This window comes from Myotis yumanensis, unplaced genomic scaffold (assembly GCF_028538775.1).
Source record: "Myotis yumanensis isolate MYYU_CA2020_CCGP unplaced genomic scaffold, mMyoYum1.0.hap1 SCAF_5, whole genome shotgun sequence".
Taxonomy (NCBI): Eukaryota; Metazoa; Chordata; class Mammalia; order Chiroptera; family Vespertilionidae; genus Myotis; species Myotis yumanensis.
In genome coordinates this window covers 89795475-89817934 of record NW_027223756.1, presented here as the reverse complement: position 1 = coordinate 89817934, position 22460 = coordinate 89795475, and the positions used below count along the sequence as shown (strand labels likewise).

General features: G+C 57.7%; 2 protein-coding genes across 5 annotated transcripts; both read left to right on the top strand.

Annotated features, from left to right (window-relative positions):
• Positions 1 to 9210, top strand: USHBP1 (USH1 protein network component harmonin binding protein 1). Of its 4 annotated transcripts, XM_070416345.1 has the most exons (13): positions 8 to 30; positions 428 to 528; positions 609 to 757; positions 988 to 1414; positions 4640 to 4765; positions 4935 to 5071; positions 5246 to 5386; positions 5671 to 5838; positions 6343 to 6592; positions 7145 to 7363; positions 8095 to 8198; positions 8427 to 8549; positions 8777 to 9210. In XM_070416345.1, exons 2-13 carry the CDS (start codon positions 475 to 477, stop codon positions 8964 to 8966), a joined length of 2088 nt encoding a protein of 695 aa, XP_070272446.1. In that variant the 5' UTR covers positions 8 to 30; positions 428 to 474; the 3' UTR covers positions 8967 to 9210. The 4 variants fall into 4 exon arrangements, with proteins under 4 accessions (XP_070272447.1, XP_070272449.1, XP_070272448.1 ...); XM_070416346.1 differs by having other exon boundaries at positions 1 to 528; positions 693 to 757; XM_070416348.1 differs by having other exon boundaries at positions 1 to 528; positions 8427 to 8536; positions 8777 to 8864.
• A 3434-nt stretch (positions 9211 to 12644) lies between these two features.
• Positions 12645 to 22197, top strand: NR2F6 (nuclear receptor subfamily 2 group F member 6). Its single transcript, XM_070416344.1, has 4 exons — positions 12645 to 13396; positions 17139 to 17233; positions 19957 to 20523; positions 21443 to 22197. Exons 1-4 carry the CDS (start codon positions 13116 to 13118, stop codon positions 21715 to 21717), a joined length of 1218 nt encoding a protein of 405 aa, XP_070272445.1. The 5' UTR covers positions 12645 to 13115; the 3' UTR covers positions 21718 to 22197.
• Positions 22198 to 22460: the final 263 nt, after the last annotated feature.

The window sequence follows — 22460 nt, the reverse complement described above, 5'->3', positions numbered from 1 at the left end:
GAGTGTCCAGGGACTCAGGCCTCTGACAAGGTGCTCCCGGAGGAACAGAGAAGTGGAGTGGGCTGAGGGGACCCAACCCCAGGATCGGATCCTCTGGTTAGGGAGGGCCCTGGGGAGGAGAGAGGACTCTTTTTTTTTTTAAAGAGAGGACTCTTGAAGTCCTCATCCTAGGCCCAGATAGAGGAGGGAGGGGAGCACCAAGGCAGTGAAAAACAAAGGAGGCAGAAGAGAAGGGGGAGGTCAGGGCAGCCTTGGTAGGTAGTGAGCTGTCTGTCAACAGAGGCGTTGAAATGTGCCACATCAACATTGATTACTCAGGACTCCTTCTGGAGGGGAGAAATCAATGCCCATTTCACAGAAGAGGAAATTGAGGCTGTTATCTGCCAGGACAACAAAGGCAAGAGCTGAGATCAGGCTGTGGTTTTAGGGGGGGACAAGGGAGGGCTTTCAGAAGACACTGATCTGTGGACAGCAATGAGCGCCCGGGCCACACGGCCCCGAAGCCGGCGAGGGAGACATGCTCCACCTGTAAGTGTCCCTGCTCCCTGCCACAGCCAGCTCAGAGGGCCCCCTTGCTGGGAGCTCAGAGCCCTGGTGGTCCTTTGCAGGGTGAGCTGGACCCTGTGGCTGAGAGTTCAGAGGAGGCCGAGGCAGCCAGCGGAAGCTCTGAGCTGGGCCCTGTGCCATCTCAGGAAAGCTGCAAGCCTGAGCTGCTGGGCCCTGAGGCAGAGGAGAGGGGGCAAGGCCTGAGGAGCAGGTAAGGCCCGCTTGGTCCGCGTCTCCCACTCCAGCTCTTTCCTACCCAGAGCTCTGCTTGTGTCCCCTACCACCACCCCTGCTCACACGCACACCATGGCTTCCCATTGCCTGCCGCAGCCTGATTTTTAAGGCCCTGCATAATGCACTGCCAGTGTTAACACACAACCCCTGTGTGCCAGACGCCCCAGATATCCCCATTTCCAGAAACTTCCATCGCTCACTTCACAGAACTGACAAAGAGGCTGATGGGGACTCTAGCAGGGGGCTGGCCCCAGCCCTCGATGGGCCCCAGGAGCCTGCAGAAGAAGCCCACCATGCCCCAGAGGCTGAGGAGGCTGTCCTTGCTGCACCTGGGGCCCCCGACGTGTTTCAGACTCTCCAGCATGCTCTGAGCTCACTGGAGGCTGCAGCTGCCGCCTGGCGCTGCCAGCCCCTCAGCTGTCCTGGGCCAGTGGAGATGGAGGGCAGAATCCAGGGGGATCCAAGGCCCTGCCTGGAGCTGGAGGGGGCAGGGGGCTGCCAGCGGGAGGTGGCCCACCTGGCAGAAAGGAACGCCTGGCTACGTTTGGCCCTGGGCAGCCGTGAGGACGAGTTAATCCACATGCAGGCCTCCCTGGAGGCCCTCCAGGGAGAGAAGGAGACGCTGCAGAGAGAGGTGAGTGGGCATCCCTGCCTCCCAGGGCTCAGTGTCTGAGGAAGGAGGCAGCCTGGCATAGGAGATGCTCAATCATTTGTTCATCGGAAAAACTTACGCAGCATTGACTGCTGAGCCCCCAAAGACACAGGTCCCTTGCAATCTTTTTTTTAATTTTAGTTAATATATGTATATATATTTTTTATTGATTTCAGAGAGGAAGGGAGAGGGAGAGAGAGATAGAAATATCAATGATGAGAGAGAATCATTGATTGGCTGCCTTCCTGAACACCCCCTACTGGGGATCAAGTCCGCAACCCAGGCATGTGCCCTTGACCAGAATCGAACCTGGGACCCTTCAGTCTGCAGGCCGACGCTCTATCCACTGAGCCAAACCAGCTAGGGCAGGTCCCTTGCAATCTTAATTAAGGCAATTACTCAGAATAGGAGTGTGGAACCTTTTTTCTGCCAAGGGCCATTTGGATATTTATGACATCATTCACAGGCCATACAAAATTATCAACTTAAAAATTAACCTGCTATTTGGTCAAACATTTAATTAACTCACCCCTAATGCCTTGGCAGGACCAGACCAAATGAAGTTCCCCACCCCTGATGTAGGAGGTGACACTTGAATAAGGACCAGGTGGGGGTGAGGGAGGAGCCATGCAAAGATCTGGTCAGTGGTCATGCCAGGCAGAGGGAATAGCATATGCAAAGGCCCTGAAGTGGGAGTGCGAGTGGCAAGTTTGAGGAACAGTGAGAAGGCCAGTGTGGAGGTTGTGGGAGGAGATGAGAGCAGGGAGGTGACAGGCGGCTCCTGCAGAGCCCTGTGGGCTGCAGGAAGGATTTGAGTTTTTGCTCTGAGTGAAGTGGGAGCCAGGGAGGGTTCTGAGCAGGGGAGGGTGGCCACCTGACGCAGGTGTTCACAAGTCACCCCTTGGCTGTAGTGAGAGGAACAGCATGTGGGGAGCAAGGGTGAAATCCTGGAGATTCAGGAGGAGGCACTAGTCCAGACACCAGATGGTGGAAGTTGTGGAGGTGGCGGGAAGTGAGCAAATTACGGGTGATGTTGAAGGTGGAGCTGGCAGGTTCAGGCGTGAAGGCCAGAGGCCTCCTCAGCGTGTGGATTAAAGCCATGTGGGTGACAGCAGTTGGGGGGAGCAGGCGTCATCTACAGCTGGCAAGACTGGGACTTAAGGAACCCAGAGCAAAGGGGGGGGAGGGCCCATTCCCCTACAGCATGGGGCCCATTCCCCAACTGGAAAAGAGAAGTTTGTTTGTTTTTATTTATTTTATTTATTAAAATTTTTTATTTATTGATATGAGAGAGAAGGAGAAACGCCTATTAGTTGTTCCACTTATTTATGCACTAGAGGCCTAATGCACGAAATTCGTGCAAGGGGCTCGGCCCTTGCAGCCCCGGCTTCATCCAGAAGGTTGTCCGGAAGGTCGTTTGGCTGTCTAGTCTAATTAGCATATTACGCTTTTATTATTATAAATTAATTGGTTGATTCTTGTATGTGTCCTGACTGGGGATCAAACCCTCAATCTTGGCATATCAGGAGGACACTAACCAACTAAGCTACTTGGCCAGGGCCTATCTGTTCATTTTTTAAAATAAGCATTCTTTTAATATATATATTATTGATTTCAGAGAGGAAGGGAGAGTGGGGGAAAGGTAGAAACATCAACGATGAGAGAGAATCATTGATTGGCTGCCTCCTACATGCCCCACACTGGGGATCGAGCCCACAACCCAGGCATGTGCCCTGACTGGGAATCGAACTGTTACCTTCTGGTTCCTAGGTGGATGCTCAACCACTGAGCCACACTGGCCAGACTAAAATTTATTTTTATTGATTTTAGAAAGAGGAAGAGATGGGGAAAGACAGAAACATCGGTAAGAATCATTGATCAGCTGCCTCCTGCATGCCCCACACTGGGGATTGAGCCCGAAACCCAGGCATGTGCCCTGAACTGGACTTCCTGGTTCATGGGTCGATGCTCAACCTCTGAGTCACACTGGCTGGGCAATTCTTAATTTTTTTTGAGGAACCTCCATACTGCTTATAATCCCAATAGTGCACCAGGGTTCCCTTTTCTCCACATCCTCACCAACACTTATTTCTTATCTTTTTTTTTTTTTTAAATATTTCTATTGATTTCAGAGAGGAAGGGAGAGGAAGAGAGAGATAGAAACATCAATGATGAGAATCACCAAACAGCCACCTCCCGCAAACCCTCGAACTGGGGATTGAGCCCATAACCCAGGCATGTGCCCCCAACCAGAATCGAACCCGGGACCCCTCAGTCCACAGGCCAACACTCCATCCACTGAGCCAAACCAGACAGGGCATTATTTCTTATTTTTTAAAAAAATGTTTTTATTGATTTGAGAGAGAGAGGAAAGGATAGAGGAAGAGAGAGACAGAGAGACAGAGAGACAGAGAGAGAGAAAGAGAGATTGAGAAACATTGGTTGGCTGCTTCCAGCACACATTCCGACCAGGGATCAAACCTGCAACCTGGATATGTGCTCTGACTGGAAATCAAACCAGCAACCTTTGGTGCACGGGACAACGCTTAACCAACTACTGGCCAGGGCTATTTTTAATTTTTAAAAGTTTTTATTGATTTTAGAGAGGGGAGGAGAAATATATATAGAGAAACATCTATTTATTGTTACACTTAGTTACACATTCATTGGTTGATTCTTGTATGTGCCCTGACTGGGGGTCAAACCTTCAACATTGGTGGATTGGGACAACACTTTAATCAATTGAGCTACCAGGCCAGGGCTGGCTCTTGTTTTTTTTTTTTTTTTTTTTAAATTATTGATTTTTAGAGAGAGAGAGGAAGGAAGAGGGAGAGAGAGAAACATTGATGTGAGAGCTGAACATCGATTGACTGCCTCCTACATGCCCCCAACCAGGAATCCAGATCAGCATCCCACACCAGCCAGGTCATTTCTTGTCTTTTTTATAATAGACATCCTAACAGGTGTGAGGTCATTCTCATTGTAGTTTTGAGAGCATTTACCAGATGATTAGTGATGTTGAGCATCTTTCCGTGTACCTGTTGGCTATCTATACATCTAAAGAAAGAGAAGTCTTGGGTGGCTAAGTCGCCCAAGGTTATATAGTGAGGAATTTGGTGCAGTGAGTATCTGGGGCTCTTGCCACTGCCCCAAGAACAGGTGGGCATTTGGGGCCCCCAGGCCTGACATTTCCCATAACCCCGCCAGGTCCAGGAGCTGCAGGATTCCCTGCTGAGGCTGGAGCCCTTGCCACCTCCCTCTCAAAGCCAAGTGGATGGCTTGGGCAGCAGTTCCAGCAGCTCTGGGACTGTCAGGGAACCCTGGACCACTCAGGTGAGTGTAGGAAGCTCAAAACCACTTATTTGAGATCCTTAGGGTTTGGGGCAGTGAGACCCAAACCTGGCCATGTGATCCAACAGCTTCTGGGGTTGGAAAAGCTTAAAACCATAGTACGAGGCTCTTGATGCCAATCTGAGTGAATCAAGTCCCCTCTTGCTGGCAGGATCCCTTCTCCCTGTCTCACCCCCTGCTCCGGCGCCTCCAGAGTGATTCCAGTGCCCAGATCCTTGGGCCTCTCCCCAACCGGCCCCTTGCCCCTGAGATGCACATTGTGGAAGCTCAGATGGAGCAGCTCCGGGGGTAAGAGACACAAATGTTGAGCTCTTAAGGGCACCTGCACCTGCTTTGCTAGGATATAAACCTGAGTCTGGAGCTGAAATGGGGGTGAGGGTCGGGGAGGAGAATGGAAATCGATAAGGTCCTGACTGCCCTGTGAGGCCTCTCATTTTTTCTCTTCCCCGTCTTTGGAGGTAGAAACATCGAGAAGCTCAAATGCTTTAACCGTCTGCTGTCTGCTGTGCTCCAGGGATACAAAGGCCAGTGTGAGGGCCTCAGCATGCAGCTAGGCCAGTGGGAGGCTGAGGCCACAGCACTACGTCTGGCCTTGCAATATAGGTCAGTGCATCCTGCCCATGATGTCAATGGCTGGGAAGAGAATGGGTACATTTAGAGGATGGCCCTGATCCACAAAGAGAGGCAGGACCCCTTCAAGAAAGCACTTTCTCTCACCATGAAAATTAATTGAAGGCAATTTTAGTCCAAGGATGCTGAAGAGGTTCGCATGCCCTCTGGGGGTGGGAGTCAGGGAGATATGAGAGACCCAGGAGCAAGTGAAAACACCCCTTACACGGAAAGATGGGGCTGAGTGTCCCAGAGCACTCAGAACTAATGTCCCACAGTGAGCACTGTGAGGAAGTGTACAGAGTCCTGCTCATGCTCCGGGAGGCAGACTCAGGAGCAGAAGTCCCCAGGAGTGATGTGGAGGCAGCTGAGAAGGAGGCTCAGAGGCTGCTAGCTCAAGAGGAGGCTGTCATGGATGGAGAAACACTGTGGGATCCCCAGCCAAGGTACTCCTGGGAACCCCTGGAACTGGGTAAGCTAGTAAATGGGATCCTGATTGGAGAATGGGGCTGGCTCCCAGAGCTGACCCTGTGGAAACCTGACTAGAATTGGCTGGTTGCTACTCAACAAACTTGTCATGGTAGTTGACAGTCATGGAGGTTGATCTAGGACCCACCAGGATGGGCATGAACATCGATGCCCACTGATTATAACTGGCATGACCGTGCTTAGTCAGGTTGGCCTGCTGCCAAACAGGGCTGGCAAGCTGAGTGGTGAAGTCTGTTGTGTTGGTGTGATGGTGTTCACCATGTTGTCTTGATGGATCACGGTACCCACTGGGGTTTACATTATAGTGCACATCATGTTAGTATGACAGTGCCCACCACAGATGGCATGGGATCCATCATGGACAGTGAGATGAAAGAGGATGGAGCCCACCAGGGTTGGCATGAAGTTAGTACCACCGTGCCTGCCAGTGTTGATACGGGCCCCTCTTCTGTTTTCCATAGCCCTGAGGGCAGCAGTGTGGACAGGCCCACACTACAGGAGGTGGCTCTCCAGCTCCGGGGCTATGTCCAGCGTCTCCAGGAGCGCCGTGCTCTGGTGAAGATTCTCCCAGAGCCTGGCCCCACCTTGGCACCCATGCCCACTCTGCCCCATGCAGAAGCCCTGGTGCAGGCCATTCTGGAGACTCAACCTGGCCCAGCCCTGCCCCGGCTGGAGAAGAGGCGGATCCAGCAGGACCTGGAGGCCACACGGGTACACATAGGCGGGGTCACTGTGCCAGTCTTTCCTGGTGGGACAAAACCCTTTGGTGAGGATGAGGGGTGTGATTAGGTGACCAAGTAGCAAGGAAAAGCTCTGCTGGGCTAGAGGCGGGCTTCCTGGAGGGAGGAGAACGGGGCTGGAGTTTTGAGGGATGAATAGGAGTTTGTCCTTTGGAATTCAGTTCCTCATAAGACTTTGAATACGGCTTTCCAAAATGCCCTTCCTATGGAAAATAAATGGGGCAGGAGACGCCACCTGAGCTCTCTAGCCTGGTGGGAAAGACCAAAGGTTCTGGACTTGAAGAAACTCCAGACCCTTCCATTGAGCTGTTACTTGACCTTGTCTAAACTACTTGCCCTCTCCGAACTGCCATATCTACAGCTGTAGTTCTGGCGGGAGGATGATATGTCTCACCACACAAGGTCAAGGTGAGGGCTTGAGTTCTTGCTTGACCAGCCCTCAGTGGGTGCCTCCTGGGACCTCAGTTTCCCCAGACGTTGACCCTAGCGGCACAGATTCTTCGCCCTCTCCTTGGTTTCTCAGGAGACCCTGGAGGACCTGGTGCTGAGGCTACAGCTGGTGCGGCGGGAGAAGCGGGGTCTGGAGCTGCAGGAGGCTGCCCTCCGAGCCCAGGGCCCGGTCCACATGCTCCTGCTGGAGCAGCTGCAGTGGGAACGGGCGCAGCTTCAGACTCGCGGGGCCAACAGCAGCGGTGGTGGCAGTAGTGGCGGGAGCAGCGGCGATGAGGAGGCCTGGTGCCAGGTGAGCGGCTCTGCTGGGCCCAGGAGGGAGAGCAGTACCCTGCTGGCTGGCTGTCTCTGGCCAAGCCTCGGCTTCCATTTCTGCACAAAGAAATGAGTTGAATGGGGAACTGCAGGTTGAAGTTCACACTTTGTACTTTGGGGTCTTTTTTGGGAGGGTATTGAGCCCAATCAGCCCCAGGGGCTTAGTATTTTCCCTTCAAACCTGCACCTCCTCATTCCCATCTCCCACGCCTATTCACACTCGCCCCTCTACCCAATAGCCCCAGCCCATGCTTCATCCCTTCCTAAATTTTGGTTCTAGCTCCCTCCCGGAATCCTTCCTTTCCCCCCCTTTTTGTCAGTCATGTCTGCCCTCTGCTTAAAGCCTTCGGTGGCTTATAGAACCCTCATCTGAATCATCTCTTCCACCTCTAAGCCTTTGTATCTGCTGTGCCCCTGCCAGGAACAGGGGTCACTTCTTTATCTAGTTAAGTCCTTGACCTCCTGGAGGTCTGAGTTTAAATATCACCTCCCTCAGGAAGCCCTTCTGAACTGCCTTTAGGTGAGGTCACATGTTATTTACTTCCCTTGTTAGGGAGTAATTTTACCCTTACTGGGGCATCTCATGAGACTGGGAGCGCTGTGAGGGCAAAGGACTATCGCTACCAGTCTGGACATCAACATCCAGCTTGAACTGAGCACACACTTGGCCCAGGCCAATGTCATGTTCCTCCCCTCTGCTTCCTTCAGGGCCCTGCTATCCCTGGAGGCAGCAGGGGCATTGATGGAGGCCAGATGGGGCAGGAGCAGGACCCGGAGGAGCTAGCTCAGGAACTGTCAGCATCACTCGCCCGGTGTGTGCCTGGGTCCTGGGCTGGGGGATGGTTGGCCTGAGAGGGTGGTGGTGGTTCCTATGTGAGCGCCTGGGGGGGCGGGCGGGGCGTTGTGTACAGCAGCGGTATACTGGGTGTGCACCTATGTACAGGTGTGCTCCCGCGGAAACAGTGTGGGCAGGGGGGTCGGCAGAAGGAAGACAGGATTGGCTATGGCTGTGAGCCCTTCTCTCCTCACTCCTGCACCAGGGCCCTGGGCCTGTGGGAGCAGCTGCAGTTTCTTCGGGAGGAGCTGGAACAGGTGGCTAAGAAGGGGCGAGCCAGACGTGCTCAGAGTGCCAAGCTGAACACTGAGTTATGTAAGGCTCACAGGTGGGTCCCCGCCCGTGGTGATCTCAGAAGCATTCCTCACTCTTTATGGGCTTCAGTTTCCCTCCTATAAGCTGGGCTGCAAGTTCAGCCCATTCTACCTCTCCCTCGGTGCCTGGTTTGTGTCAGCCCCTACTGAGTGACAATGGGATCCCAGTCCAGAAATACATAGCCCCCGTCTTGGGCGGGGTGGGGGACGATATCCTGGCTCAGCTCCCTCACCTCTCCAGAGCCCTGGTTCTGGCCTTCCGAGGAGCCCAACGGAAGCAGGAAGAGCAACGGAGAAAGCTGGAACAGCAGGTGACACTACTGGAGGCCAGACAGGCAGAGGAGCTGGCTGTGCTAGAAGCCACCACAAGAGTCCTGGGGAGGCCCAGGCCACCCCGCTCACCTCCCGGGCCGGGGGAGACCTTTCTGTAGGCCCTGTGCCTGGCTGTGTCTAAATGTACCAGACGGTGGTGGCAGGCCCTGTCATAAATCTCCTGGAGTGATGTCATGTGGTCTGACTTTGCATGTTGATGGGTGTTTGGCTTGGTGTGATGGGGCTACGTGGGTGTCTGGGTCCTGATGGGTTGTTGGCCAGAATTTGAAAAAGATTCGGTGTCTTTCTCCTGGCACCATGGGGCATATGAACGGGGTCAGCCAGGGTCATGCTAGAGGCAGCCTGGGCTGTGGGGATAGGGTCCCCAGGGCTGGCTGGGGAGATTCAGGGGTCAGTGAGGTTACATAGCCAGAGCTGAAATTCCAACTCTCACCTGTCTCCAGGAGCCAGGGAAGGGTCCATGGTGTGTGCGTGGGGGGTGGCAGGGCACACCTGCCCCTCCCCACCCCCTTGGGAGATGCCAGGTTTGGCCTGGCAAATGCTCCTGAGAGGAAGATGCTCAAGTCCCAGGACGACTGGGGCCCCCATGGTTCAGGGTGTGGAATATTTGCTGGAAGGGCATTGCCCTCGGGGTGCAGGTTGGGGAAGGAGGAGTCAGATGCCGCTTTGGAACTTGCATGCAAAGTATGTGGAGCTAAGGCACAGGGCTTAAAAACCTGAGCGCAGAAACTCGGGGTCTATACTGCAGGCGCTGAGGAACTCAGAGTTGCTGCTGATGGTGAGCACAAGGCCCTAGAGAACGTGGATGGCTAAATCCCAGCTTTCACCAGGCGGCTAGGGCGCTGTGGGAGGTGTTAGTGTCAGGTTAAGAACAGGCATCTGATTAGCATTCATTTGCATAGGCCACACTTCCCCGCCCTTCCAACCGGGTTTGCCGGGTTGCAAAAGGAGGGCTGGGCTGGATCCAGCCGGCTGGGATTAGTAGCCAGCTGTCCCCTCCTGGGCGGTAGTTGAAACCCAAACTGGGGATTAGCCAGGTTTTCCTTCTCTGCCTGGTGCTGGGGGCGTTTCCCAGGCCTCACCTGTGCTGGTGTGTGTCGGGTGACGGCCTCTCGGGAAGGCAAAACAGGCCTGAGGTCAGCGTCAGTCAGCGACCTGGCCGGCACCCGGTTCCTGATCCACAGAGGCCTCAGGGTGTGCTGGGGCTGCTGACCTTCAGACCCCTGAGCACTCTCTCTGGACGGAGGCAGGCTTGGAAGACAGCAGGGAAACTGAGGCGGGCAATGTCGCCCGTGTGCTGGGCAGAGGAGCCAACCTTATCAACCTTCTTGTCCTTCTCCCCACTTCCCGAGAGTCCAAGAATGACCTTAGCCCCCAGTCCCACCTGGTAGCCCGTGGGGGAGGGGGCAAAAGGAGACAAGGTCACCTGTTGGGAGGTGGGGAAGGAGTTTGCGCCGGAGGAGGGGGCGGGGGCTGGTTCCCAGGCCTCCCAGAGCGGGGTCTGGCTGTTCCCACGGGTGCCCCCGCGGCAGATGGGCCCAGACCTCTTTGTCCCTGGACCTCAGCCGCCACAAGGTCAAATGTCACCGCGGGGCCACGGGCAGGGGTCAGGGGGGCGGATCTGGACCTCCACTACCCCCACTTGCAGGCGGGGCTCCAGGGGGTGCATGGCCAGTGGAGCTGGGCAGGGGGCAGGGCAGCCGCCTGGGGTGGGACCTACTCGAGGGTCTGGGATCTGCAGCAGATGATCTAACTTTAGTCTCCAATCCAGCCCCAGCCAGTCACTTCTGAGCCCCCCTGCCCCAGACTTGTGTCTCTTAAACCTCCATTCCCTGCCTCCTCCCTTCCCCAGCCCCACTGATTCCCTTTCCTGATCCTTCTCTCCCTCCCTTCTAAGTCTCCCTTTCTGAAACCCCTGTTCCCCCATCAAGGATCCTGGAAGATCTAGGCCAGGGAACTAGGATCTCTGTCCTCACCCCAAATAACTAGTCAGCACCCCCACATTCCCAGGCAGCCCCAGAACCAAAGGGTCCTCTCTAACCACCCAGGTCCCCCTCGCCCAGCAAGGCTTACGGGGCAGAAGTCCACTCTAGTTAGACGCATGGCCAATCCTTGCTCATGTCTAACCCTAGTCCTTCTTGCTGTCTGTACCTGTTGAAACCTTCCCCATCTTCCATCCAGCCCGACCCACCCTGGGAGGCCCAGAGTCCCAGAGCTGGAGGACTGTGCTGGCTTTCCCCGGGCCTTGGTATCCTTTTAAATGTTGCAAGATTTCTAAGCAACCCCCTCCTTCCCAGGATGCTTCTTCAGATGTTTTGGGGGGGTGGGGGGTGGGGGGGCTTTCCCAAGGAGGGAGGGCATTGGAGCCTCAGGGACAGAGGGCATTGCTTTCCTGCCTTTATGGCCCTCACAAACCCAGCCACATGGCCTCGTGCTTGGCTCTGGGCAGGGCAGGGCAGGGCAGGAGAAAAGGCTTGGCGACTGGACCTACGGGACTCCAAGGTGAAAGGTGAAAGGAAGGGCTTTTCCAGCCGGTTAAACGTTAACAGTTAAGCCCAGAGCTAGGGGCTGCTGCTTCTCTCGCCAGAAGCAGCCTGGGAGCATTCAAAAGGTGTTTAATAAATGCTGGTTGGCCCTAGTCCAGGGTCTGGGTGGGGTTGTGGGAGGTTTTGCAGGCAGACGGCAGCTGGGAGGAGAGCTCTCCGGGAGCCTGGAAGAGACATCTGCAGTCCAGCCGGCCGCCTGGCCAAGCCCTTTCTATAAAGCACAGGAAAAAAAGGAAATTAAAGGGGAAGGGGCAGGCCCCGGTAGGGGTGGTGGGCATTCCTGTCGCCTCTAACCTCGCCGGGCGGTGGGCGACCTGCTCCCAAAGGCCAGAAATTCTGGCGAGGGACCGTCTGACCTCGCGTCCCACCACCACATCCCTCCCCCCTGGATATTCCGAGCACCAGGTGTTCGCCCAAGCAGAGACTGGGTGGGTGGGGGTCGGACGCGGCGACTTACTGGAAGAGGAAGCAAACACAATCCATTTTGCAACTGTGCAATGCCCCAGGGTGTACGGGCGAGAGCGCGCGCGCGCGCGAGCGTGTATTGCATATGGGCATGCCCCCCGGCTGCAACCGGACCCCCGTTATTGCTTATGCCGGGAATGTGGGGCTTCCGAGCGGCGCCCGGAGGGCAATGGAGCGAGGCAACCTCCAAAACAGGAGGTGGAGGGGAGGGCCATGAAAAGGTGTCTGGGCGAGGCTGCGGCAAGGCTGAGGGCAGCTGCGGCCCGGGTTCCAGCCGCGGCCGGGCAGGGGTTAAGGCTGGAGCGGGCGAGGACGGGGCGGAGACGTGCAGGGGGAGCGGGAGGGGAAGGGTCAGGCTGAGCGGCCCGGTGCTCCGCCCTCGCCCCTCCCGCCTGCGCCGGGCGCCGCGCACGGCCACCCATGCCCTTATAAGGGCGGCTGTCGTCGGGGCAACGAGCGCCCGCCCCCAGCCCGCGGCGCGCGCCCCTGCCCCCGCCCCCGCCCCTCGCCCGCCCCGCGAATGGAACGTTGTGTGTCAAACCGGCCGCAGCGCGAGGCCGGCGCACGGGGTCGGCGGCGGCGGCGGCGGCGAGAGCGAGGCTTGGGCCCGAGCTCAGGCCCAGGCCTGGCGTGTGCGGCCGCAGCGGGGGCGGCAGCTCGGGAAGCGCCGGCCCGCGGCCCCGCAGGCCCCGAGCGGCCGCCGGGGGGCCCCGGCGACCCAGGGGGCGCGGCGACCGGCCCCGGCGCGCGCCCGCCGCCCATCCCCCTCGCCGCGGGCGGCCGCGCAACTTGCGGCCAAACTTTCCCCCCGGCCTCCTGCGCCCGGATGGCGGCCCGCTAAGTTGGCCGCCGCACCCGGCCGAGAGGCGGCCAGGCCAGAGGGCGCCCCCTGTGCAGCCCGGGCCGAGCCATGGCCCGCGCGCCCCCGCCGGGGCCCCAGGGCGGCGGGGCGCGAGTGCCCGGGGCCCCCGGCCCGCGCCTCTAGCGTGCCCCCCCCCTCCCCCGGGCCCGGCCCCGCGCACGCGTGGGAAAGTTGGCCTGGAACCGGCCCGACCAGTTCCGCCCGGGCGGGCGGACCGGCCGCAGGAAGTTGCTGCAAAACTTTTTTGGGGGGTGCAGCCGGTACCCCCGGCGCGCCGGGACCGGATGCGCACCGGGTAGCGTCCCCCCGGGCAGACAGGGGTGCTCGGCGGGAGGAGCGCGGAGGGGGCGCCCCGGCCCCGCTGCCCTGGGGCTATGGCCATGGTGACCGGCGGCTGGGGCGGCCCCGGCGGCGGCGATACGAACGGTGTGGACAAGGCGGGCGGCTACCCGCGCGCGGCCGAGGAAGACTCGGCCTCACCCCCTGGCGCCGCCAGCGACGCGGAGCCGGGCGACGAGGAGCGCCCGGGGCTGCAGGTGGACTGCGTGGTGTGCGGGGACAAGTCGAGCGGCAAGCACTACGGCGTCTTCACCTGCGAGGGCTGCAAGAGCTTCTTCAAGCGGAGCATCCGCCGCAACCTCAGCTACACCTGCCGGTGAGCCCCTGTCCTCGCCCCGCCCGCCGCCTGCGCGGGCCGAACCAGGCCAGGCCTGGGCCCTGACCTGCTCGGTCACCTTGGGCCTGGCGCTGACCTTCCTGGGCCTCCACTCCCCTCCTGAGATCAGGGCACAGCCCCCTGTCCCCCTCTCCGTTCCGTTCCTGGGATTGTGTATACAGTCGGCGCAGTATGGATGCAGTTCCTCCCATCAGGTGGTCCCCTGGCGTCTTCCGCCCCGGGTCCTTGCTCCTCCTCCGCCCCTCGCCTTTTTTTTTCCGGAGAGGGGTCATCTCCGTGGGAAGAGGGACTGGGGTGCTGTCAAGGGTGGGACCTTAACCCCAGGACACCCCTCGGGAATCGCCGTGCAGGGACCCCCGCGGGAATCGAACGTGGAACTTGGACTGTGCTGCTCGAAGCGTCCAGGGGCCATTGTCTGCGGCCGCAGGGATCGATACGGCGCGCCCTTGGGGTCAAATATCACTTCCAAAGTCGCTCTGGCCAAGGGAGGCCTTGACGAAAGCGAGGCCCGGGTGGCACAGGGCGGCCGCCTTCGCATGGAGGACCCTATTGTGGGGGAACTGGGCCGGCCCATCAGTGGGCACCCGCCCTGGGCTCACCCTGGACCTTGGGTCACCGGAAACCGCCGCTGGAGGAGGGGGAGGATGGGGAGGGCGGCTGGATTTGACCGCACCTCTGCTGCTCCGCCCCGGCAGCCTGGAGTGGGATGAGACCTGGGGCTCCTGGAAAATCCCTACACTTAGGTGGCCCCACTTGGGGCTAGGGGTGGGGTATGTTTCTGAGAAGGCCTGGGCTGTGCTAGGTTGGAGTCTCCATTGAGGGGTTTCGCCCAGCCCAGGTCCCCTTCCCACCACTCTTGGGTGAACCTTTTCCCACTCCATTGATCAGCCCCTACTTTGAGCCCACATGAACATGCCTGGGCTCTGCAGAACCAGTACGGGGAGCCCCACTTCCCATATGCACAAAACTGAGGCTCAGAAAGGTCCTAGTGTCGGTTCTGGGTCACCCAAGGAGAGACCCTGCCTCAGTTGGGGCTTAGTGAGGTGAACTATGGGGTGGGGAAGGAAGGGCGGCCAAGTTGGGGTCAGGGCCCTCCCAGAAGAGGCTTTTGGGTGGGTCCCTGGGCACCTGGAGTTTGGCCCCAAGTTTGGGGTCAGGGCTTGTCTGGCGTGGCCGTGTGTGTGTGTGTGTGTGTGTGTGTGTGTGTGTGTGTGAGAGAGAGAGAGAGAGAGAGAGAGAGAGAGAGAGAGAGAGAGAGAGAGCTGGCTTCCTCCCTCCTCCAGTGCTAACTGGGCCACCAGACTGGCCTCATTCTTGCTGCTGGAATAACTGCCTGCTTTCTGGCCAGGTCTTTGGGGAGGGCAAAGGAGGGGCTCAGGCGGTTTTGAGGTCCCAGAGGTTCCCTGAGGGTGGGAGCACCAAGGCTGGGGAGAGGAGGCATTGTTAGGGGCTGACAGGTCCTTGGGAAGCTCAGGGCTGTGTCACCAGGTGAAGTCACTGCCCTTCAGTAAAGTTGCCTCAGGGCCCATCCTGGGTAGTGTGATGCCAGCCCCCTAGGAGAGACTCTAGCTCCAAGTCCAGCCCTCTCCCCGTCTGATGGAGCACAGTGAGATGCAGAAGCACCCGGCCTGTGGAGTCGGGGCTGGGCCAAAGGGAGAGCTAGGTCTGGGGTCCCAGGAGGGAACAAGGGGCTCTGGCTGAGGGTCAGGGAGGGCTGCCTGGAGGAGGGCAGCAGGATGGGCTTTAAAGCAGGAGCGGTTTGGTCCAGGCAGACTCCCAGTGGCAGGTTGGGGGAGCATTGTTGTAAAATGAGACCACCCAGGCATGGGAGAGAAAAGTAAGAGCTGAGTGGGCCTGAAATGCTGGACTGAGGGCCACAGGGGGCAATGGAGGGTGTGAGCAAGGGAGGGCTCTAATCAAATTGAACTGGAAGCCAGAAGTCCAGGGAGGAAGCTCAGTTGGGCCCCGGGGTTGAGCCAAGCATGTGCTTGTTAGGTGGATCATTGAACTTTCGGTTTCCCCATCTGGAGGACCAGGAAAGCTGTCCTGACTCCAGAGCTGGGGAAGTTGAAGCAGAAGGTTCCAGGCCTCCCCTGAGGTCAGGGGCCCTGAGCTGGGCCCCTGCCTGCCTGCCCACCCACCCTAGGCTTGGCTGTTTCCAGCTGCCTGCCCCCAGCCTGCTGCCTAGGACCCTCCCACTGCCTGCCTGCTGGGCTTTGTTCTGGTTCTGCCTGAGCTCCCTCCGCCCTAGCAGGGCCTCCTCCTGGGGGCTGGGGCTGTTTAGGGGCAGAAGCCTGAGCTCAGAGGCTGCCACTTGCAGGATCCAGGCTCTCGGAGGCTCTCCAGAGCCTCAGCTCTTCTAAAGCTGCTATTGGCACTTCCTGCTGGGGCCTGGGGCCAGGGGCCTAACACCTCCCCCAGAGCCCCTCAGACAGCCCCACCCACCTGACCCAGTGCATTTCATGTGGAGCTGGCCTCTGGCCTCCTATTTCCAAATGAGGAAACGGGCTTGGTGGAGAAGTTGCTGCAGGAGGGTCAGGGCTGCATGTTCAACAGAGTTGTTAGATTTTTAACTTTAGTAAGTGTTTTGCTCTGATTTTTCTCTGGATGAACTTCTTGGTGCTCAGCTGGAAGCTCAGGGGTATCTGCCCCAGGTCTGGGCTCAGAGAGCCCTGGGACCAGGGTGGAGAGAGTTATAGAGGGGCAAGGGCCAAGGGGAAGAGATGCTGGGGACATACGAAGGACAAGCTCTTGCATCCTCTTGCTTGGGGTTGACTCTGGACAGGGAGCTCACTGCCTCACAGGGCCCGGCCACCTGGCCCATACCTGGGAGAGGCAACAAGGATCCCTGAGGGCCACCAGAAAGAAGTTTCTTGGGCTCAGTTAGGAGTTGGAAGGTCTTCCAGAGGGAGAGACATGGGTGTGGGGTCTTAAAGCAGGGACAGGAGTTCGTTCATTCATTCATTCATTGGTGGTGGCCTTGTGCAGGGTGATAATGCGGGGGCCCCCACAGTGCTGTGACCCCGTAGAGGACTGGCTCTGGCCTGGCCTGGCCTCTACTGTTCGTCAGCTCCCTGACCATGTACCTTCTCTGCTCTCACAGTGCCCCTGGGACAAAACCGCACCCCTTGGTGTGTCAGTGGCTACATAAAATGAAACTGTTTAGGCCTCCGTATTTTCACATTTCCAACCTTTTGCTCTCCTTGCACTCTGCTTATAATTGCCTTTCCATTCACCTGGGGTACTATTCATCCTTCAAAACCCAGTTCCAATAAACCCTCCCTGGTGTGCTAATCTACTTTGCCATAGACTCCTATTCATCTGTCACCACCCACCCCCAATTGTCCTTTACTCTTTTTTTTTAAAATTGATTTCAGTGAAGAAGGGAGAGGGAGAGAGAGATAGAAACATCAATGATGAGAGAGAATCAGTGATTGGCTGCCTCCTGCACCCACACTGGGGATCGAGCCCACAACCTGGGCATGTGCCCTGACCAGGAATCGAATCATGACCTCCTGAGCCACACCAGCCGGCTGTCCTTTCCTCTTTGTAGACCTGCAGGCGTAACCTTGGTGCCCCTTTGGGGCTACCTACCCAGCCTGGGGTGGGTGGAGTACCAGTGTTTCCCAGGCGCAGCCTTCAGAGGTGGCTCAGAGGGTAGCTTGAGGAGCTGGATGTGGGTGTCACAGTGACCCACATGGTGACCTCTGCATGCCCACAGGTCTAATCGTGACTGCCAGATCGACCAGCATCACCGGAACCAGTGCCAATACTGCCGCCTCAAGAAGTGCTTCCGGGTGGGCATGAGGAAGGAGGGTGAGTCTGCTGGGGCGGGGCAGACAGAGAGTAGACAAATGGCCTGCCCTCATTCCCTCTCTTGGGGTCTGGTGCCTGCTAATCTCGTTACCACCCATCTGAGATCCCACGGGTCTCAGTTGGGCCCAGGGCTTGAGAATCCAATTACCCGTGGCTGCCTTGTGGCTGTGCAGGAGCTGGGGCTGCAAGGGATACCCTGACGGGCCCATGTTAGGACTGTTCTCCAGCCTCCCTGGCCTCAGAGGCAGGTGCTCTGGCCCTGACACCTCAGTGACCTCCCTGCCCCTGTCCCCTAGCCTGGCCACCTCTTTCTGAACAAGGACATATTTTTTTATTTGACTTTCTCTCCCTCCCACTCCACCCTGCGTTATGTTTGCCCAAGGCAGGAACTTGTCTGATTAAGTCAAAGGGCAGCCTGTCCTTCCGCCTGACCCCTGGCCCTGGAGCCAGAGGGAGGCCCAGCCTTTTGTCTCTGCCCTGGGGACTTGGGTGGATATGTGCTGGCAGTTGGCCTAGAACTCCACCCTTAGAATTGAAGTGGAATGCAGAGACTTCCACCAGGAGCCTGGGGGCTCTAGAACAGAATCTGACCCCACGCTGGGTGTCATGTTTCTGCCTGGACTCTCACGGGCCAGGGCAGCAGTTCTTCCCTGCATTGAAATGGAATTTTTCCTGGTCTAAAGTTGGTTTCTTCTCTGCCGGGCTTCTAGAAGAAGCTAGGAATGGCTGCTCAAACTATGTCTCTTAAACCATCTGATCAGTCCCTTTGGTCCTTTTAAGTTTGAGGTGACTGTCCTGCCTCCTTCCCCACCTGGATTTGCCTCCACTTGTCCGTTTGACCTAAAACCCCTCGGTTCTTCAAATCGGGGCTTCAGATCTCCCGTCTCAGGAGTGGATACCGTCATAACTGCAGCTCATGTCCTAAGCACAGTCCTGCCTCGGCCTTTGCATGGGCTCTTCCTTCTGCCTGGCATGCTTTTCCCCCAGACACCTGCCTGGCTTCCTCCCTCCCTTCCGTTAAGGTTTGCTTAAATAGCACCTCCTCAGAGAAGCCTTCCTGTCTACCCTTCATCCTCCTCCTTGGTTTCACACCATTTACCTCGCTCTGCAATTTACTTGCTCCCTTACTAGAATGTCCCCTCTCTGAGGAGGAAGACTTCTGTCTTGTTTGTGACATATCCCCATTGCTTATAGGCCAGGCCCTGGAACACAAAAGGTGCTCAGTAAATGTTTCTTGTCTTGAATTACTATTCATTTAGCCCTTACTGTGTGCCAAGTGCTGTTCTAAGCCAGTTAGATAGATTCTTATGTAACTCAGTGATTGGTGTCATCATGTTTATTATTATCTCCTAAATCTTACAGATGGGGAAACTGAGCAGAGCAGGGAGGTGGGGCCGTTTGCCAGGGTATGAGAGCATATAGTTATGGTTTAGGCTTGAACCCACACATTCTGGGCTGAATGAGGAGGAAGACTGGGGAAAAGATGCTCAGGAAGTGGGAACAGCAAGTGCAAAGGCCCTGAGGTGGGAACATGGTCAAGTGGGGGTGGGGTTTAGAACTGAGTGAGCAAAGGGGGAAGGAGAAGGTCCCCAACCTCTGAGAGCAGAGCATGGCTCACCCCAAGCCTTCACACTCCCCCTTACCCATTTTGTCATTCCTCCCCCATCTGCTTATGCCCCTGGCTCCCACCCATGTCCCCCTCCCCATCTGCTCCATGGCAGGTTGACCAGAAGTTCATGGAGGTGGAAAGACAGGGCCTGCCAACTCAGTAACGCTCAGTCTCTGCCTGGCACCCAGGCTAGTCTGCCCCTCTTCCCACCGCCCTGGTCACTGGGGACACGGCTGAGGCCACCAGTGAGTCCTCTACCTCCTTCCTGTCGAGACTACTGATGGCAGTCAATGTTTATTGTGCACCTACTGCTGTCTAAGGCTCCATTCTCAGCACTGGGCAGCTGCAGTGACCCAGACACAGATCCTCTGGGGCCATGACCTGGGAGGCGGGGCTGGGAGCTAGAGAAATGATCCCATCTCCATAGGAGAGATCACTTGCTTTAGGGACAAGCTGGCCAGGGTCCCAAGTCCTAGGAAAATACCCCCTCCCTGGCCCCATTTTCAGCTCTGGGACTCCCATGATTGACAGGGACATGATTGACAGGTCAAGCCTCCCTGGCTGCTGACTGGAGCTCACACAGGCCAGTGGGAGAGGGCCAGGCATGCCTGAAATTCGCCCTCACCCAGTGGTCCCATTCCCACCCAGGAAGGTACCCCCACCATGGTCCTTCTCTGTAGGAAGTTGGGTGGGGTTGGGGGCTCAGGCTGGAGGCACAGGGCAGAGCCGGGGAGCGGGGGGGGGGAGGGAGCTGCAGGACTGAACCCCTGGCCTCCCAATAAGCTGTGTGCCCATGGGGTGGGGTTTTAGGGAAAGGCTAGGTGTGGGGGCTTTTAGAGGGGAGGGGCTGAGTAACCCTCTGATCACTTTGTCTTTTCCCCTTTATTTCTCCCTACCTGCCCCCATGATTCCCTGGATATCCGCTTTCCCCCTATCCCATCCCTCCTCCTCCTTCCTGGCACCTCTCTACCCTCCCCATGTTCCTTCACACTCCCCTTACCATTTTCATCATTCCTCCCCCACCTCCTCACCCCTCATCCCTTCTCTCCTCTCCTGTCTACATCTCCTGTCTGCCCTCTCCCGTCCCTCCTGCCCATCTCTGTCCCCCTCGCAGCGGTCCAGCGTGGCCGCATCCCGCACTCTCTGCCTGGCGCCGTGGCCGCCTCCTCAGGCAGCCCCCCGGGCTCAGTGTTGGCTGCCGCGGTGGCCGGCGGGGACCTCTTCCCGGGGCAGCCGGTGTCGGAGCTGATCGCGCAGTTGCTGCGTGCGGAGCCCTACCCCGCAGCGGCGGGGCGCTTTGGCGGAGGCGGAGGTTCCTCGGGCGCCGTGCTGGGAATCGACAACGTGTGTGAGCTGGCGGCGCGGCTGCTGTTCAGCACCGTGGAGTGGGCGCGCCACGCGCCCTTCTTCCCCGACCTGCCGGTCGCCGACCAGGTGGCGCTGCTGCGCCTGAGCTGGAGCGAGCTGTTCGTGCTGAACGCCGCGCAGGCCGCGCTGCCCCTGCACACGGCGCCCCTGCTGGCCGCAGCCGGTCTGCACGCCGCACCCATGGCCGCCGAACGCGCTGTGGCCTTCATGGACCAGGTGCGCGCCTTCCAGGAGCAGGTGGACAAGCTGGGCCGCCTGCAGGTTGACTCCGCAGAATATGGCTGCCTCAAGGCCATTGCGCTGTTCACACCTGGTAAGATGCGCTCCAAAGGGGGGGGCGGGGCCGGGGGACTCTTTGGGGGTAGGGGGGTGACCCTTCACTCTCTGACGCCCTGCCTGCTAGGCTGTGGCCTGCGCCTGCTGTGAGTGCTAAATGGGGCGGTGGAGGAGGTGATATATAGGTGGTGTGGCCCCCTGATGCCCCAACCCCAGATCCCAGGTCTCCCTAAGAACTCTGACTCTGGTCCCCAGACCCCAGGCTGGGTCTGAACTGGTTCCACAGCCTCTCTTCCTGATTTGAGGTCCTTCCCATTGAGGAGAGGCAAGGCTGTCCTAATACTCTCCTGCCAGGTGTAACCAACCATCCAGCTGCCAAAGCATTACCTAATTCTGGGGACTGTTGGCACAGCTGCCTCTGTAACCAGGAAGGATCCAGACCCTACTAGGTGTTTTCTTGGGGCCAGGGATGCAGGAACCAGACCTAGGCCATTCGGGGAGGTGGCATCCATGTGAAATATACAACTTTGCCTTCCTTCTTTCCCTAGAAGGCTCTACCCCCACCTTCAAGGGGCCCATCTAGACAATGTCACACTCCCTCAAGCCCCAGACCCCTCTGGGCCTTGCCTTCCTCCCCATGGCCCCTTCCCAGCCCCCTCTTTCCCTTGAACTTGATTAGAACTTGTCTCCCTGAAAGGGCCTCAGTTGGGGTCCCATCCACCCTTGGGGTATCATTGCCTGCACCCTTGTGTTATTGTCCTCGGATGAGGCTACCTCCCTATCGTTTGAGAGCCAATACTGCCTTAGATACCCTCATTTGTGACCCAGTCCCTATCTCTCACCTCCTGAATGCTCCTCTTTCTACATATCCACATCCCCAATGGTGCCCCCAGTCACCCCTGGGGCCCTGTGTCCTGCCATATCCTACCCATCTGACCTTGCCCTTGTCCTTCCAGATGCCTGTGGCCTTTCAGATCCAGCGCACGTGGAGAGCCTACAGGAGAAGGCACAGGTGGCCCTCACTGAGTACGTGCGGGCCCAGTACCCGTCCCAACCCCAGCGCTTCGGGCGCCTGCTGCTGCGGCTCCCTGCCCTGCGTGCCGTCCCTGCCTCCCTCATCTCCCAGCTGTTCTTCATGCGCCTAGTGGGAAAGACGCCCATTGAGACGCTGATTCGAGACATGCTGCTGTCTGGAAGTACCTTCAACTGGCCCTATGGCTCAGGCCAGTGACTGGACAGGACCCGGGGCACCGTGGCCGGGTCTGCAGACCTCAAGGGATGTGGCTGCTCGAGCCTCAGGGGGATTCCCCTGACAGAGGACTCCAGCCTCTCTCCTCAGACTCCTATTTTTTAAAGACTGTGAACTGTTTGTCTTTTCTGTTTTTTAAATGATCATGAAACCAAAAAGTGACTGTTTGTCCAGGCTCTGGCCTTGTCCTCCACAGAATCTCCTGGCCAAGATGGGGGAGGAACTGAGGTTCTAATCCTGGGACAGTCTTGTCCCTCAGTACCTCAGGCATGAACTCGTGGGATGGTGGGGTTGGTTCCCTACTGTGATGGGCAGAGGCCTGGTATCGACTGGAGGGGCAGCCGTAGCCAGGAAGGAGTTGCGTGCACCAGGTGGCTTCTTCTGGACACGTGATCCACGTTGGACACTACATAGTGAATGAATCAAGGCCAATAATAAAGGCATTTCCTACCTGCAAACAAAGTTTGTCATTCCCCCTCCCCCCCCCACATTGATTTTTAGAAAGAGTGGAAGGAGGGAGGGAGAGAGAAACATGCATGTGATCCATTGGTTGCCTCCCACATGCACCCCAACTGGGGCTGGGGATTGAACCTGCAACCCAGGTGCATGCCCTTGACCAGGAATTGAGTCCACAGTCCTTTGATGCATGGGCTGATGCTCTAACCACTGAACCATACCGGTCAGGGCTCTGTTATCTTTTGAGGGGAAGGCAGCCTACCATGGGA